The 18,282-nt window shown below is 45.4% G+C and overlaps 1 protein-coding gene across 4 annotated transcripts; it reads left to right on the top strand.

Annotated features, from left to right (window-relative positions):
• The first annotated feature begins 114 nt into the window (after window positions 1–114).
• Window positions 115–17,253, top strand: zc3h4 (zinc finger CCCH-type containing 4). 4 transcript variants are annotated; one of them, XM_023961232.2, is made up of 14 exons: window positions 115–447; window positions 6,164–6,458; window positions 6,526–6,633; window positions 6,704–6,908; window positions 7,003–7,154; window positions 10,030–10,120; window positions 10,197–10,333; window positions 10,426–10,536; window positions 11,577–11,688; window positions 12,892–13,001; window positions 13,077–13,519; window positions 13,596–13,873; window positions 13,943–14,173; window positions 14,790–17,253. In XM_023961232.2, exons 1-14 carry the CDS (start codon window positions 368–370, stop codon window positions 16,370–16,372), a joined length of 3,936 nt encoding a protein of 1,311 aa, XP_023817000.1. In that variant the 5' UTR covers window positions 115–367; the 3' UTR covers window positions 16,373–17,253. The 4 variants fall into 4 exon arrangements, with proteins under 4 accessions (XP_023817000.1, XP_023816999.1, XP_078786319.1 ...); XM_023961231.2 differs by having other exon boundaries at window positions 13,593–13,873; XM_078930193.1 differs by having other exon boundaries at window positions 428–585; window positions 13,593–13,873.
• The last annotated feature ends 1,029 nt before the right edge of the window (window positions 17,254–18,282 follow it).

Genomic DNA, 18,282 nt, shown 5'->3' with positions numbered 1-18,282 from the left:
GGTAGCTTTCATTTCAGCCTGCAAGACAAACTCCGGGTCACACGAACAGCCTGGCTTTGTCTTTCGGTTATTTTCGTGACTCGCCAACGTCACGATCTTCGACTCGGAAAGTCCGCCCCTTATTTCTTTGGAGAAGACGATCGGCCATTTTAAGATAATCAGTCGTCAATTCACGTCGCTACAGTAGGACGGAGAACGTCAGGATTCAATTTCAGCATATTTCTCTTACAACTGTTGTGGAGAGTTGCCTACTATGAACTGAGTCTCTTCCTACAACAAAACAAGTAGATCCTAGTGAAGTGACGCATAAGCCAGTAGATTCTAGTGTCGAGTTGTAATTTTTTGCACCTCAATGTAGCTAGAGGAAATGGCTGTGGAAAGCATGACTGTCCATCCAAACTCCCCAACTACCTACCACGAACACAACAGTCTCCTGACTGACGAAAGGTCGAGTAATTCTACAATCATATTTAAATGAAATTATTTATTTGTCCTGAGCTTTTACACAAAAGCCCGGGGTTTCTCTCTTTTTTTTTTGTTTTGCATTTTTTCTCAAAGGGATTAAACTGGAAAACGAGCACAGAGGTAAAGACAACGGCCATGTTGGTGCGACAACTGGAAGGCCAAAAGAACAAGGAATAACGCTATTCCCCGTATTTTATTTACATTTTCACAATCATCGACCAAACGACCGAAGCGACCTTTTTTTTTAAAGGAAAAAAGACCCAAGTCGAAAGACCAAAAACACGAGTTTTCTTCACAATTCTGTCATGACAAAGAATCGGACTTTTGCCACACGAAAATGCTAACTTACGTTAGCTTAGCCTGCGTTGTATTTTATTTTTTTTGGTAACGTTTGTGTTTGAAAAAACAAAAATGAAAACGGCGTTTTTTAAGACAATATTAGCTTGACGGCTAAAGATAGCATGCTAACCTAGCTAACAGAACAAAGGCTAAGCTAACGGCTAAAGTCGTCGAAATGAATTTTGGGTCCACTTTACGCTTGTCGTATTACCCAGTTACTACCGCTTCAATTTTAAAAGTTTCTTTAAAAAAAGCATTTTTTATTATGACGATTTTCGATTTCATTGAAGCTAATAATATCCGTTTAAATTACTTCATCCGTTGACAAGCTAGGGCTAGCCGACGTAACTGCGCATTTAAAAAATCATGTCTAACATGGCGAGATGTAGCTCGTTAAAACCGTAAGTTATACATTTTTATGTTAATTGTGAACTATTTTAACTGATATTTTTTTTAATCTGCAATGTTTTATTTAGATTAACAGACCCCTTTTATTCACAGTTCAAACTGGGTCGCCCTAGATCCAGAAAAAGTCCCCAAAACGTCTGCAAAGCATCCCTAAAATGTTTTAAGTCAAACACCCCCCCAAAAGAAAGAAAAGAAAATCCCTTTTCCACAACTGGAAGAAAAATATACCCCAATTTCAAAAGCCCCTCCCCACTAATGCCCCTTAAAGGTCAGGGACATTATTTTTCTCTGAGGGTTTGAGTCCAAAATGGGAAGAAAGCGTGTCACAGTAAGTATTCCCCATTTTCATCACGGCCCTCTGCTTTCAGAGTTCCAGGCGTTGTGGACTTTGTGCATAGTGAAGGCCTGGCTGGACCCCAATGGTCACCTGTTGCTGTTGTTGTTGGGGGGTCTTCTCTGATTGTGTGGAGTCAGAGAGTTTGTGTTTTCCTAAATGTCTTTGTTTGCCTGCAGACTGTTGGCAGCAGGTGATGAGTGGTTAACATGAACCCCCCCCCCCCCCCCCCCATTCACTTCAGTCTGCTGCCATGCAGCCAAATCCCCATTCTGTCATAGAGGCCCCCCCCCCCTGCAGTGACACTAGAGGTCTGTGTCCCAGAATGAAAGCACGGGACGCTCCTCAGGTTCTGCTGACGTGAGGAGGTCCTGACCCGCTTTCAGGACTGGTGGCAGAAAACTGCAAAGGAAAAGTTTCTGCATGTGAAGTGTGTGAAACGGGTCAGAGGTGCTTCTTCAGTGTGGCGTTCACATGGCGGCCGGTTTTACCTGAACCTGTCTTTAAATGCTTTGTATGGAATACGTGGACCTCGTGTCAGTCTGCATTAGGAGGTGGTCAAAAATAACCAGGGTTGATTACTGTCTCAAACAGGAGAGGAAAAAGTGTTTGTCTGCGATACTGCAAGTTAAAAAGTTGAGTTTGATCTGTAAGGTTCATCCTAGAAACACTTCAACTCGTACAGACGGAAAGTAAACAAAGAATCACTGTTGTTTTCCCAACTTCTTTCATTTTTTAGAGGATGGAGGACATAGTCTAAAAAGAATTGAGCTTAAAATTGCATTTCTGTGTATTTATTTACTCAAACCATCGTGAATCAGGAGCAGATGCAAAAATGCTGTTGGAAAAAGCTTGTAGGTGTGATGTAGCAGCAACTATGGCAAGCCGTAGGCTCCCTGCTCTGCTCCATTCTGATGCATCTACCTGCAGACAAATAGTTCCATGTGCGTCTTTGTTTTCTTCGTCTGAGCTGGAATCTGAATGTAAACTGTCCGGCTGGATGGCTACGGTATTGCTCACCGTTTCTGTTGCACCGCTAATGTTAGGTTCGGGGTGTGAAGGGCTGTAAGCTAGCAGGAGAGAGTGTCAAAATATGGATGATGGGAAGGTAGGGCGGGCCTACTCCCACACCAGCAGTCCTGCCCACAACTGAGAGGCGAGTTTCTAATGAACTCCTGCTGCTCTGTAGAAACTAGAAAACCACAGTTTGTTGTTGTTTTTTGGGGGCTTAAAAAGGACCACTGGGAACACTTTGGAAATATATCAAGTTGATCAGATTGAGACTTTAAAGAGTTAATTTTTGAGTATTTAGTCAATAGTAAAAGTTCAGCTCAATGCTTTGTAATTAGATTCCGGTTGGTCAAACATTTCTCGTAGGGCTTTATCCGGTTTAGCTGCTATTTTGGTCCATTCCTCCATGCAGATCTCCTCTAGAGCTATGAAGTTGTGTCTGTTGCTGGGCAACACAGACTTTTAACTCCTTGAGGCCTGAACTTGCTTGTTTTTGCTTTCAAGCTAAATTAAAGTAAGTTTGGAGCAGAAGTGCTTTGATTCACATTTGGATCAGTAAGTATCAAGGGGTTAACAGATTCTCTATTGGCCTGAGGTCCACAAACCCTTCCAAAACCTTAAAATTATTTTTATGTAGCCTCTCCTTTGTTACCATGGTGATATGTTTGGGATCATTGTCCTTCTGGAAGATCTAGCCATGTTTCATCTTCAATCTTCTCACCGATGGAAGGAGGATTTTTTTGGGGCCTATTCATCCTTTCCTTGATACAGATCAGTCGTCCTGTAAAGCAGCCCCAAACCATGATGTTTTCCACCCCATGCTTCACAGTGAGTATGGGGTTTTGAGATGCTACTCAGCATTCTTCCCCAAAAGGCTGCAAAGGGTTTTGATACCAAAGAATTCCATGTTGGTTTCCTCTGACCCAGTGACCCTGTCCCCATCCTCTGGATCACCCAGAAGGTCTCTGGAGAACTGTAGATGGGCTTGGACATATGCCGGTTTCAGCAGGTGGTCCTTTGGAGCTCTGCAAGATGACAGAGTGTGTCACTATAGTAATCTTTGTTACTGTGGTCCCAGCACTTCAGGTCATAGACCAGTCCCCTGTAAGGGGTTCTGAGCTGTATTCTCATTGTTCTCTCGAACAGGGGAGATCTTTCATGGAGCTCCAGGTGGAGGGAGATTACCAGTGATTGTGTATTTCTTCCATTTTCTAATATTTGCTTCAACAGTTGATCTCTTCTCACTGAGCTGCTTGTTTATAGTAGATTGGTTTATCCTAGTCTAGATCAGGTCCATAATCTGGTCCCGGGTGTCCTTTGACAGCTCTTTGGTGTCGGTCATGGTGGAAAGGGTTGCAGTGGGTGTGGACAGGTGCCTTTCATTCGGATAACCAGATCGGACAGGTGACATTAATACAGGTAACCAGTTGAGGATAGAAGTGCTTTTTAAAGAAGAAGTAACAGCTTCTTGCTTGTTTTTAGGAGATAAAACCTCATTTTCTCCTTCATTATACAAAGAAATTCTCTAAAAATCCCAAACTGTGATTTCCTGGATTCTTTGTTTACATTCTGTCCCTCACAGTTGAGGTTTATCTATGAAGAACATTGCAGACCTCTGTCATATTTTTAAGGTGGATTTGTTGTGAGTTCATGTAGATTTGAAAGGTTTAGTGCATTGAGTCGTTGGTTTAAACTGGTGTGGTTTCTCTTGTGTGTTTTGGTTCATTATTATATACAAAGATCTTTGGGGGATTTTCTGTTGACAGTTTGAAGATACTAAAAGCTGTAGACTCTTAAACTGCAGGAAAATTGTTCTACTTTTCAATGTGAACTCTTAAAATATACGTTTTAATAGTCGTGGATCCAGCTGAATCTTTCCCATTTAGAAGAAAATATTTGTCGTGATAATAACTGTAAAAAAGGCTATTTCAATTTTTTATTAGCTTTTTATGCATGAGTATTTATCCTATATGTATCTATAAACTCAAATCGTTTTGTAAATTATGTTTTTTATATTTACAGCATAAATTCAGTGTCTTAACACAACTTAAACAGTTAATTGTAACCAAGCTTTTATAATTTTCTGATCTTTTTCATTGGAAAAACATTTTATTTATTTATTTATTTCGAACAGAATCCTCAGAGTTCAACGAATCTGTCATCTAAAGATTAATATTGTCTTTGGTTATAGTGTAAAGGTGAATTTCACACAAGTTTTCAAACTGATATCAAAATTTTTATTTGACAAAGACGTAAAAAAATAGCAGGATTTAAGGAGAGCTGAAGCCACACGGTGGTCGCAGCAAAGACTCCTCCCCTTTAGTCTGTACGATCCGACCTTACAGACGTTCAGCTCACGGTTTGACCATGATGGGCGTATCCCACCGATGTAGGGAAATTGTAGAGTTTTCAAGTAAAAGTCCCATTAGCTGTCACACACCAATAGGGGGGTGTGACATTTGTTCTCCGCATGTGACCCATTCCCTGGGGGGGCGGTGAGCCCCAGACACAACCGAGGTCGGGAACCATTTGGTGGTTTAACACCCCCAATCCAACCCTTTAATGCTGAGTATCGAGCAGGGAGTCGCAGTTTTAGAGTCTTGGGTATGACTGGATTTGAACTCACGACATCGGAACAGAATTAAAATGTTGATCCAAACCGATTTAGCCCAATCTACAGTAATCTTCCAGTTTTATCCCAAAACGGCGGCTGATAAATACCTGGAGCCAGGTTCAACTATTGACTGTATACAGGAACTGGACTGAGTAACTCCTCCCTGGCATTTCCAAACAGGAAGTACCTGTTAGAACTAAGACGCCAAAATCCCATCGACTTCAGTAGAGAAACAGCTGTTACTCCGTCATTCTATTTGTAACCATTCTTGATCTGATATTTTGCTGCTAAACATTTTCTTGATAAGAATAACTGTAGTTCAAGTTATTCACATTAAAAACTGACCAAGTAGGTGGAGCCCGCTGGCCAATGTTAAAAGCATTTGATTGACAGATTTAGTGTGGCTCGCTTTCAAGTGGTAGGGGTGTGGCCCTCCAACAACACCACTCTGGATTGGTGAGAGGGGTTGGCATAGAAACGACGACTCAGACAGACCCGGACCAATCACTGCTTACTGACATCTGGCTCCACCACGTCAGCGTCCCTATCCGGAAAAATGGCGCCTGAATTGACGGCGTTTGGTTGGAACCAGCAGCCATTCTTCTATAGGTGGCGTCAGAAACAGTCAGTGGGTTCAAACTGGAACCAGCTTAACGGGTTACAGGATCTCTGCTTCCCAGTCTTTAGCTTCATCCCAGCTGGTTTTTACTAGTTTCTGTCCAGCAGCGGTTTGGCTTGTTTTTCCTGTCAGTTTTCCGGCACAGACAGGTCCTGAATGATGAAAATTCCGTTTATTTGCCTAAAAAAGCCAAATTCCTTTAAAAGAACATTTGTTGTTCATCCCATCAGAACATTTTTGGATTCAAATTTCGCCTTTTTTTGTGAATTTGACCAAACTCCTCCACATTTTCTGATGAACAGAATCAGTTTTTCTGCTTTGATTTCAGGTAGAACACAAAGGTCCTTTTCTAATTTGCCGGTTTCACCAACAGACCAGAAGATGGTGAGCTGGAGGAGGGCGAGCTCGAGGACGACGGAGGAGAAGCAGAGGAGGAAATAGGCGGAGGTGCGTCCGCGACAGCCGGAGATGGAGGCGAAGATGGAGGAGGAGCCGCGGAGGCAGGTGGCGAGGGGACGACGGAGCGGCTGCGGCACAGCCGGGAAAGACACCCCAGCAGCAACTCTGATGATGAGAGATCGCACCGCCGCAAGAGGAAGCGGAAGAAGGAGAGAGAGCGGGAACGGGAGAAGAGGAGGGCCAAGAAGAAACGCAAATCCAAACACAAAGTAGGAACTCCTCCATCCGGATTCCCTGAAGGTCTCTAAGAGTTTTAATGTTTGGCTCTTTCCTCAGCGCCACGCATCGTCCGACGATGACCACTCGGACCTTAGCGACGATTCGGACTACAGTCCCAGCGAGAAGAGGAAGTATCGCGAGTACAGCCCCCCGTACCCGCCCCCCGTGAGTCCACGCCTGTTCTCCACATTTTCAGCCTTTAAGTTCTGTGAATGCTAAGAACTTTGACCTTCAGTCTCACGGAGGATACGGCAGCGCCAAGAAAGGCGTGTACGTGAAGATGGACAAGCAGAGCTACGGCGGCTACGATGACTATGACGACGACAACTATGAGGGAGAAGAAGACGAAGACATGGGGGAGGAAGACTACGATGACTTCACCAAGGAGCTGAACCAGTACCGCAAGGCCAAGGAAGGTGGCGGCGGACGTGGCGGTCGAGGTTTGTCTGCAGTTTCTACTGGAGTTTGATGCAATGAAACGACACACAGCGCCATCGACGAGCCTCTGAACCTGGTTGTGTCTGTGCCCTGCAGGAGGCAGGGGCAGAATGAGGAGCCTGAGGGGACGCGGAGCGCTGAGGGGAGGGAGGAGGGGCCGGGGAGGAGGCCGAGGTCGAGGAGGCCGGATGGGAGGAGGGAAGATGGGCGGAGACGACGATGCAGACGGTTACCGAGACGACATGGAGGTGAGATTTATCAACTCTACAGTTTGGTTTGAAACTTTCATTTATTCTCAGAGTTAAAAGACCAAAAAAGATAAAATGGAGTTTTTTTTTTCTTTCTGACCTTTGACCTGAGAATTGGACCTATTGACTGACTAAGTGAGTGAGAGAGGGAGACGTCACCCTCAGTAAATTCTTCACTTCTCCCTCCAACCCAATGAAGTCTATTCAGTCGCCATTTTTTCGCGACACGGACATCACCATGGTCTAAGTCGAAGTTTCCATGGCAACCGCTCTCACCAATCAGGAGTGAGCTTGTTGGACAGCCACACTCCTACAACTTGAAGGAAGGCTACCCGAAATCAGTCAGTCAAGCATTTTGAACGTTGGACATGGGAGCCAGCAGGCTCCACCTCCTTTTATTGAGTTATCTGAGTTAAAGCGGTTTATTTCTCTATAGAAGGCTATGGGATTTCAGCATTTTGGGACCACCAGGTACTTCCTGTTTGGAACGCCAGGGGGAGGGGCCACTCAGTCCAGTTCTCACATATACAGTCAATGGCTGTGTCCGGATTCCCACTCTAACCCCGAACTACTAAAAAACTATATAGTGCTACTATGTAGTGCCCTGAATTTTAAAAGCACTTCAGACAGCACGCTCACTACTTTTTTATTAAACAACGGTTATGACGTCAGAGTTAAAATCGAATTAATATGAACATTTTGTGACAATTATGAGTCCACTGTCTTCTGACAATAAATATGTTGATGATTTATTAAAAAATAAATTTTTTGGGCAAAAAAATGTTTAGACGCAATGCATTGTGGTCTATATTCGCTGATCTAGTGAGCATCGATGCACACTGGTTTTTTGCAGAGACTTCTGGGAAATTTCTAGGGCACTGGATTAGGCCTGCACGATATTAGAAAAATCTGCGATATGCGATATCAGTGTTTGAAACTGCGATGACGGTATGACTTGCGATAAATGGAAAAATAGAAAAGCAAAAATACCAGTACATTCTGGTTTCAGTGTGAGTTTTATTCAAATAATTCAACACAACTTAAATTAACGTGCAAGTTTTATTCAAAAAGAAGAAAATATATTTACCATAGAACTTGCCAAAACTATGATGAATGATTACAAAAAATTTATATAGATGCCCAGGAATAAAATAGGTTGGTGTCTCCTACATTTCCATTTTACTGCAAGTGTTATTAAATAAGTCAACATAACTTAAAATCCAAGTCTTTTTCAAAAAGGAGAAAAAGTTAAGACCTATAGCTGTGGCCAAAACATAAATGAACAATGAAGAAAAAAGATAGAGGCCCACAACTTAAACGTGACCTAGTATGAACTAGGGCTGCACGATATGAGGAAAACTTGCGATATTAGTGATCAATATTGCGATAACGATATAATTTGCAGTAAATAAACAAATAGAAAAATAAACAAAAACATCATTCCCATTTCGTTGCAACAGTTTAAAAATTATACTCCAAATGACCCTCGTCGACACGGGGGACAAACATCTAACATAAAAGGACTCCATCTGATTGGTCAACAATGGGAAGGCGTCCATCTGATTGGTCAAAGCATAAAGGGATTTATTTGATTCGTTAAATGCTTCAAGCTGCTAGAAGATTGTTTTAACACATTTTGGGTTTGCGATTTATTGCGATATTCGCCGTCTTTTGCGATATGCATATTGCAGAGCTGGATATTGCGATAACGATAAATTTGCGGTATATTGTGCAGGCCTACACTGGATTTTGGAATTGTAGACCCGGACAGCACTACGAAATGAAGAACGCTCTATAGAGTGCACTATGTAGGGGTTAGGATGGGAATTTGGACACAACCAATAATTCAAGATCATGAACTGGTGTTTGTTGGATTCAGATGATTCCAGAAGAATGAATGTTGTTTATTTCCGTAACTTTAAATACATTTTATTCATTTAATTGAACAAGAAAGAAATGGCAAAATAAAAAGAAGAGACGTTTTAGTAAAATAACAAAAGAAAGATTGACATTAGTTTCCCTCTGTTGTCGGTTTTTGTCTGCAGATTTACCTCCATGGACATCCATATGATGAATTATATCCATTCCGATAACATTATTAGGGATTTCCAAAACATTCACTTTCATAATTTACACCAGAGGTGTCAGAATCCAGGCCTCGAGGGCCGATGTCCACCATGTTTTCCAGCCAACTAAACATACCTGGTTCAGGTAATCAGCAGCAGATAAGGCAGGAAAACCAGCAGGAGGCCGGCCCTCCAGTGATTTAGATGGTTTCAGTTCTGGGACAAGAATAAACAATTCAAAGAAAATGGGGAAAAAAATCCAGTTGAAGTTCTAAAATGTAGTTTATTTGTCAGAAGAGTTGAATTTTATATTAAATGTAAACTTAGGGGAACTTTTTTTTTTTTTAAAGTTCAAATAATTTTTCCCAATAAGGAGGTTGGTGGTTTTGTGTGCGTGTGTGTGTGTGTGTGTGTGTGTGCACGTATGGGGTGGGGTTCAATTTTTATATTCTTGTGCTTTCTTTTTTCTATACTACTTATATTGGTGTACAGCATTTTTATGCCTTTGGTATGAAAAGTGCTGTATAAATAAAGATCGATTTGATTTGAGAATTACCTAAATTAATCCTTTTTTTCCCCTCCATTGTTTTTAGGATTTGTTTTTCTGCATTTTTATAGAAGTAAAATGGTAAATAGACCATTTTTACTTCTTTATCTGAGGCCTTTTTGGTTAAAAAGCAGCACGTAGATGTTTGATGTTTGGCTCTGACTCGTCCTGAAATGCTTATCTGAAAAAACAAAACAGGTATTTGTTTTGTTTGGGATCAAGTAAAAAGTTTGTAACGCTGCGACTTTTTCTGCTCCTGCAGTACGGAGACGACGACTACGACAACATGGGAGACGAAGACTACGACGACTACACCAAAGAGCTCAGCCATTACAAGAAGTCCAGAGGCAGAGGTTGGTGTGTCGTGTTTGGCTCCTCCTACTGGTCTCTGCATTCTGTCTCCACGCTGACCTGTGGTCTCTCCCCCAGGCGGGAAGGGCCCCCGCGGACGTGGCAGAGGTAAAGGAGGGCGGGGAATGATGAGAGGAGGAAAAGGTCGCAACAGAGGCAGAGGGAGGGGCGACATGGGCAACGACGACGACAACAACGGAGACATGGACAACGGGGTAACTCCTCAGGAGGATCTGACCATTCGCCTGCAGGCACAGCTGGTTAATCACCCCCCGCCCCCTTTTGTTTTCTGTTTTTGCGGCTTCAGAACGACGGAGGTGAAGGACCAGGAGGTGGGAGGAGGAGTCAGAACGAAAAACACCAGGACAAGAAAGGAAAAGCCATCTGCAAGTACTACATCGAGGGCAGATGCACCTGGGTGAGTGAGAGGACTCGCACCTGATCTGTGTGCGTTTATGTAGCTCCAGCTACAACGAGAACATTCTTTTTTTTCACTTTTCAAAGAAAATAGTTTGACTAAATAAATAGTTTTTTATATATCATCTTTATTGAAATTGTCCTTACAGACTGTGTGTACTGCAAACCTGTACACGCAACACAAATTACAGAAGAGAGAAAAAAAAAAATCAAAACGAACCAAAATATGAGGCACAACTTAAATCGAAAGCTTGGATTAAAACATGATGAAAAAATGATGACCGTTATTTTGAAGAGATACGACCATTTTTTCATGGAATAAATGAACATTGTAGCAATTCCTCCTAAAATGAAATGTTGAAGCTGCTTGCAGACACGTCACGGTCCTTAAAACGGTCTTTAAAGCGGGTTTTTGTTTGCTCTTCAGGCAAATGCATGTTGAAGTGACAGAAGGAAGCAAATTCCACTCATTTCAGGATGAAACATCAAACCTAAGAAGGAGAAATCAGATTTCAGCTCACATAATCGGACTTCTCAAAGCCACAAAAATGTCTTTAATGGAAAAAATTAAACCAGTCTTTCATCCAAAATTTAAAAAAACTCTGAATTTATCAGGTTATTTGTTGTTGTTTTTGCATTTAGATGGAAAAGCTTTGATAACAACATTTAAATACACATTTTAAGAAAATAAGAGCAAAAGAAATGTGAGAGAATTTGGATTTAGTGGCGTCATGCTGCAGCCAACATTTCCTCCAACTCTTCCTCAGCCAACATTTTCATAAAACCATGGAAACACTCAATAAATACAATCAAGACAAATCTCCCAGAGTCTCCATAAAAGTTTATCATTCATGTCAAAGTAAAAGCATTTAGTTTATTATTATGATCCATCTGCTGGACAGCAAACTGTTTTTTTGTCGTCTTTTTTGGGGGGGTTCCATACACATTAATGGAGCGGGGGACTTAAGGACACTGGGTGGATCTTTATTTTCTCCCAAAAATAGTTGAAAGGTTTGAGTTTTTCCCCTTTCCCACCACCAGGGGGACCACTGCAACTTCAGCCACGACGTGGAGCTGCCGAAGAAGAAGGAGCTCTGCAAGTTCTACATCACGGGGTTCTGCGCCCGGGCCGACCACTGTCCCTACATGCATGATATCCTTTCGCTGAGCCGCAGGCGCCGTTTTACTGTCGGACGCCAGTAATTGTTTCGGCGAGATATTGCGATAAATTTATGTGGCGATACTTGTATCGATTCAAAATGGTGTCAAGACGATGTTTATTTAATTATTTCTGAGCGTCCTTCAGCGTCTGACTTTTGTTTTAAACTCAAACCTCTGACCTCTAGATGGCAGCAGAGCATGCAGAGCCACTTTGAGCAGCTCTACACGCACAAAACAACAGAAAGACCGCAGCCATAGGCAGCTTGTTTTGTTGTTATGAGACATGAACTACTTAGTTTTTCCTTGGGATGGATATCAAACAGAAACTCTGTGCCGTGTTGCTGCCAGTAACACATAAAAACGCGGATTGCTGTACTTTTTAGCGGGTCAGATAAAAACGAGAGAAGCAGTGCAGCGGTTAATCCACGGAGCCTTAGCCAAAATGCTGTCGGCAAAGCGGGTCAAAGTTCAGCAGAACCTCACAGGAACAGATTCTAGTTTAGCGACCTGATGGATCAGAGTGATGAGTCCAACGCTCTGAAAAAAGGCCAACGTCCTGGCGATGAGCGTTACCTGTTTACTTCCACGTGTGAGAAAGTGTGGCTGCAGCTTTTACAGTGCAGACTTTAAATAAAGCATCTTCACCACATCAAAGCATCGTTATGCTGCCTCATCATCACACTTTATTGTTTCTGGAAAGAAGTAGTGTTTTTCCTTTATTTTTGAAGCACCGTTCAGACTTCTGATCCGTTTAAAAGCCCTGGAGAAGCTACATTAATGTTGAAAATAAACATCACTTTATTTCCTCAATCATACTTTTAGAACCTTATTGGTTAAGACACATTCATTCCATAGTTTTTCCTATACAGAAAATATTTAGTTGTGGAAATCAGACAATGTTGACTGTTCCCCTTCTACATTTTAAGTTAACTAAATAAAAGCACTATGAGTTTGCTCGGGTAAAAGCAACTTATATATGAGACACAGTGGCAGTGCTTAACATTATGATCATTAAATAAATTGAATTTGACAATTTTAATACAATGGAAGACAAATTGAAAACCAGGTAGTTATTTCTAGATCCTACTTTTAAAAAGGGAACGAAAAAGTGTTCCGGTACATATCGGTACATATCAGGATACGTATCGTACCACCTCTACCTGAAACGTCGGCGTTCCTTAACGCTCTTTTCCACGCGAGTTCCCCTGTAAGCTGTTCCACACCACCGGGAACTGCGTGAACGGAGACGAGTGCATGTTCTCCCACGAGGCGCTCAACGACGACACCCAGGAGCTGCTTGACAAGGTGAGCCCCTCCGACGCAGGGCGGGATGGGGTGGGGTGGGGGCAGCGGCGGCGTTTTCTAACTGTGTTCCTGCAGATGCTGGCGGAGGACGCAGAGGCCGGAGCCGAGGATGAGAAGGAGGTGGAGGAGCTGAAGAAGCAGGGCATCAACCCCCTCCCTAAGCCCCCCCCTGGAGTCGGCCTCCTCCCGACGCCCCCCCGACCCATTCCCATGGACACCGGCCCTGGGTTGGGCGACTTTGGGTGTCATCCTGGACCTAATCAGGTTTCCATGGTGACCAAAGGTCCTCCCGTCTCTGTGGCCCCCCCCATTCCAAACCAGAGCACCGGGCCGCCTATCCTATGCCCTGATGGGGGTCCATTCCAGGGGGGGCCGCCCCCAAACCCTGCTGGGCCTCCGCCCCACATGGGACCCCCTCCTCCAGGTGGGGGGGAGAGCTGTGGGGGGAAGAAGATTCCCTCGCTGTTCGACATCAAAGTCCAGCCGACGGGTCAGCTGGCCCAGAAACTCGCCGTCAGGTACCAGACCCGGAAGAACCCAAATGTTTGAACCGGGGTGTAAGAGGCAAATTGTAACCCCGTTTTGTTTCAGAAGCCAGTCCCCCAGTGGCTCTCAGGCCCAAACCGCACCTCCTGGACCCCAGGCACCCCCTGGTGCTGCCCCCAACCGCTACCCTGCTCCTCCAGGGATGATGTCTCCTGACATGCAGAGCCAAGGCCCCCCCAGCATGGGGCCAGGTGGAGCCCCCGTGATGGGGGGCCCCCCGCACGGCGGCGCGGCCCCCCCAGGCCCTCATCAGGGAGGGGGGAACTTCTACAACAACTTCTACAACCAGCAGGAGGGCATGAACATGGAGGGAGCGGCTCCAGAAGGTGAGCAGAGTCGCAGCAGAAAGGATGAAAGGAGGAGCAGCGAGTTCACACTTCTCCCCTCCCCCACAGGAGAAAACTTCCAGAGTTTCCCCGACGACGCCGGAACGTTCAGCAGTGCGCCGGGCGGCCCGGACACCTCCGCCAACGGAGCCTCAGCCGGCCAGGGAGGCATCTCCGTGCCGGACTTCCTGCCCCCCACGCAGCGCGTCCTGTTCATGAGGATCCAGCAGAAGCAGCAGGAGGAGGAGCGGGCCCGCAGGATGGCGGAGGGCGGGGCAGAGAGGAGCAAAGACCTGGAAGGTACTAAAAAACAAAAAACAGCTCATCGGGACGATCCATTAAACTAAAAACTCACGGAGATGGAAAAGCAGCTGGAGATGTGAAGAAAAATCATGATAATAATAATAAGTAATGATGAAGCAACAACTCAATTCCCACTGGCTGACTGGTTGCTCCTTGCCTCTCATTTCTCCTTTTGCCCCTGCAGCCCCGGTCAGAGCTGCAATAAGTTAATTACAAAAAAACAATGATTTTTTACAGTTCATTACAAAGAAAAACACTTTTTTTTATAGAATGGCGGCTTAACTTTGGTTTTCATCTCCATAGCAACCATTTTATGTTTTGGTCACCTGGAGGTGACAAACTGGAGGTGAATTTTGGAATGTTCTTGGCAGCTGAGGGTTCAGCTGACCTGGAAACCCGCCGCCATTCACGATTCATTTATTACCTTTTCACAATATTGCGGTAAAAATGTGTGAGAAACGGGGAAACCCTACTTTTGGGAGCTCGTCACGCTAACGGCGTGAGGGTTAGACTCATTTTTTACATTTATAGTTTAGAAATTTGGACCCAAAACACAAATTATTTTGTGTTTCCTGTAAGTTCTGAGTTCACGGATTTAATTTTTTGTCTGCAGGCGATTCCGGTAACTGGTACTCCAGCGAGGACGAGGACGGCGGCGGCAGTGTCACCTCCATCCTGAAGACTCTGCGTCAGCAGACCCAGGCTCCTCAGAAACCCGAAGGAGCTCCGAGCGACCCGCGTTTCCAGAAGGCTCCGCCTCCCAACCCCCCATCTCGCCCCGCCGACCCCCGCTTAGCTCGAGACCCGCGGCTGGCGCGCGCCGTGGACGCGGCGCCGCTATCTGTCCCCTCCCTGTCCTCCTCCGGCCCGCCCGCGGACCCCAGGCTGGCCCGGCTGGCCGCCGTCGCGTCCCGCTCGCCCCCCACCACCAAGCCCGAGCCCCCCCTGGTGTACAAGCCCCCGCCCCTCACGGTGCCGGCGGCAGAGGAGGAGGAGACGGAGCGGGTCCTGCGGGACAAGCCGGTGCCGATTCCTCTGGACCCGCTGATGGGGATGGCGCTGCGGGACCCCCGCTCACAGCTGCAGCAGTTCAGCCACATCAAGAAGGACCTGCTGCTCCACCTGCCGGCCTTCGCCAACGCCGTCACCTGGTCCCCCGAAGACCTGCTGCCCCTCCCCCCACCCAAGCAGGACCTGCTCCCGCTGCCGCCGGGCATCCCCCCAGTATCCTCGCTGGACTCCCGGCTGCCTCGCAGCCAGCCGCCGATCCACACGCCGCCTCTGCAGCCCCCACCCCCGTCAGACCCCCCCTCGAACTCCTCCCTCCCAAACTTTGAGCTTCTCTCTCGTATCCTGAAGACCGTCAACTCCGGCACCTCCCAGGCACCCTCCCCTCCCGCCCCCATGTCACTGCTCGCTCAGAGCCCCCCCCGAGCTCCTGCCCCCACAGAAAAGCCAGTGGACCCCCGCGTTGCCCGGAAAGCCCCTTCTGACCCCCGCCTTCAGCCACAGAAGTCGACGCTTAAGCAGCCGTCGGAACCGACACCCCCGCCCCTCCCCTTAGCGCCTGCGGGAACAGCAGCGGGCTCCTCCCCGCCCGCCATCGCCCCCTACGACCCCCGGTTGCTGTCCTCAGGGGGCGCGGGGCGCAGTGTGGGTCCTGGGACACCAGGGGGGGCCAGTGTGCTGAGCAGCATCAGCCTGTATGACCCAAGGACTAACAAGCCGGGCAGTCCCAGCAGCTCCAACAACTCCCCCAACTCGTCCGGCGCAGAGTCCAAAGCCGCCGACCCCCCTGCAGGAAAATCCAAACCCAAGGAGCCCCTGTTTGTCCGGAAATCCGCTCTGGATCAGCCGGAACCGGAGAAGAGCGGCGAGCAAGGAACCGACCGCTACAACAGCTACAACCGCCCGCGGCCCAAGCCCGCCCTGTCACCAAACTCCGCGCTGCAGGGGGGCCCTGCAGCGGCTGGGGGGGCAGCGCAGAGCACGGCGGGAGGCGCGGCGGAGCAGGGCCCAGCAGCCGTGCACAACCTGCCCGTGTCCGCCCTGTTCGCCGGCGTCAAACAGGCCACCAAGCCCGGTGGCACCAGCAGCCCGGCGCAGACCGAGCAGGCGACCGCCGAGCAGGACGCCGCCTCCCTGAAGGAGGTGTTCAAAGGCTTCGACCCAACCGCCTCCCCCTTCTGCCAGTGACCCCCTCCCCCTCCCCCAATGTACAGATCCTGAGATCTCTATTTTAAACGGATTTATTCAAACTGCAGAACTTCAGATCATCCCTGACTTTTAGCTCCTCCCCCTCTGCTTCTGTCATCTCAGTGTTCAGGAAGTTTGTTTAAAAATCTAACTTTTGTTTTTTCCATGTTCAAATTTCAAAACACAAATGTTTTTTCTTTCTTTCCTTTTTTTAGTATTTATTTTTCTATTCCTCCTTTGCACTGTTTTTTTCATTTTTAGAGCAGACCCCCCCCCCCCCCCTCCCCCCTCCCATGAGCTGCTTCTGCGAGTTTCTGCGACATCGAAGAGTTTTATTGTTAGATCAGAGAGCTGCGGGTCGAAGCTCCCACTCCCTTTTTCATCCTGATCACAACTCTGCTGTTCCGCCAACATTTTCAATCAATCTGGCCGGGCGTCGCCATGGCGACTCCTCTGACCTCACGTTAACGTTTTTCTGGAGGATCTGCGACGTTTTCAGCTGGAGAGGAGAAGGTTTCCCGGCGGCAGAAGGGCAGCTCTCGGTTTCTGTACAAATGTTCTTTATTCTTAATTTATTATTTTTATACTTTATTTTTTCTGAACTTGTGGATGCAGGAATCCTCCGCCTGAGCGAAGAGAAACGAAAAAACAAATCGGAACAGTTATTGTTGATTTTTTTGTACATTAGTTTTCCTCACTTTGTAAATGATCTCCGGGGAGTTTTCTAACTGTTCACTGTCGGTGAGGCTGCAAGTATTTAAATAAAAGTTGATTCATGATCAACACGTTTAAGAAAAGGAAAGCGTTTTTCACAATTTACATTTGTTCTCTCTGTTGTGTGATTTAATTATTCAATAAATAGATCTACATTTTACAGAAAATGAGTTGTTTCTTTATTTTCATTTCCATAAAACAACAGAAACAAAAGATCCAATCACAAGTTCTGGGAGATGAAAAGGATCAGAAAGAAGAGAATCAATTTTGATGCTCCTTTTACTTTCTTGGAAGAAAGAAAAAATAGAATTTCATAGCCGTTTTTTGAAGGTGATCAGGTTTCTTTAATTGTTTTAGTTTGATCCATATCTTGACTCCTTTGTTTTTTTTATTTTAGAATTTTGCCAAAGATAAATACCTGGCATCCTTTTGAAAGTCTTCTTCTTTTCATTTGCTCCCTTTAGGGGGCGCCAGAGCAAAGCTTCTGTCTCCGTCTCCTCCTCTTCACTCCCACCAACCACCCGAAGGTCAAGAACACAGCGAAACTTCTGGAGTTTCCACAAAGCCTCTGGAATGCACTGCATCTCCAAACATCTGGGTTAAGGCAAGCACGGTGGTGGTAGTATTATGTCTGAACCTCAAACCAGCTGGAGTTCTCCCAAACACTTAGTGTGGTTCCAGAGTGTTTAGGTTTAAGGGGTAAAAACCTTGTGACATAGAATCAGGCTTTCCTGCTAAAGCGTCAATTTAAAATAGTTTTGATTAGCTGAATTGGTAAAAAAAAATACTGTTTGTTTAAACAGCTTCTCCTTAAAGTGTTAAATAATTTAAAAGGTATTTAATTATTTTTATCAGTGTACAATTAAAGGAGATTGCAGGGGGCAAATACTTTCTCACATATAGCCAGAGGCATGTTTGAAGTGTTAAATATTTTAAAATGTATTTAATGATCTGTATAAGTAAAATATATATTTAAAAAGAAGGAAGACGAAAGGGGGCAAATACTTTTTCCCACATGAAACCAGGCATGTTTAAAAGGCTTTTCCCTTTAAAGCATTAAGTAATTTAAAAAGATCTTAATCAAAAAAGATTTTAAAAAAGAAAAATTAGAGGAGCAAATACTTTTCCCCAGATAAATAGGGATGTTTGAACGATTTTTCCTTAAAGCGTTAAATATTCAAACGTTTTTGGGTATT

This window comes from Oryzias latipes, chromosome 13, assembly GCF_053564925.1.
Source record: "Oryzias latipes strain Hd-rR chromosome 13, Olatipes_Hd-rR_3.1".
Lineage (NCBI taxonomy): Eukaryota > Metazoa > Chordata > Actinopteri > Beloniformes > Adrianichthyidae > Oryzias > Oryzias latipes.
Note: the sequence above shows the minus strand (reverse complement) of the source record. Positions and strands in the feature narration are given on the sequence as shown.

Bases quoted from the DNA above. Each gene is read 5' to 3' on its own strand.
- zc3h4 (XM_023961231.2), top strand. From the start codon at position 368: ATGGCTGTGGAAAGCATGACTGTCCATCCAAACTCCCCAACTACCTAC. The intron at 6,634-6,703 runs GTGAGTCCACGC...TTTGACCTTCAG, and splicing joins GCCCCCCGTACCCGCCCCCC to TCTCACGGAGGATACGGCAG. The intron at 10,334-10,425 runs GTAACTCCTCAG...TTGCGGCTTCAG, and splicing joins ACGGAGACATGGACAACGGG to AACGACGGAGGTGAAGGACC.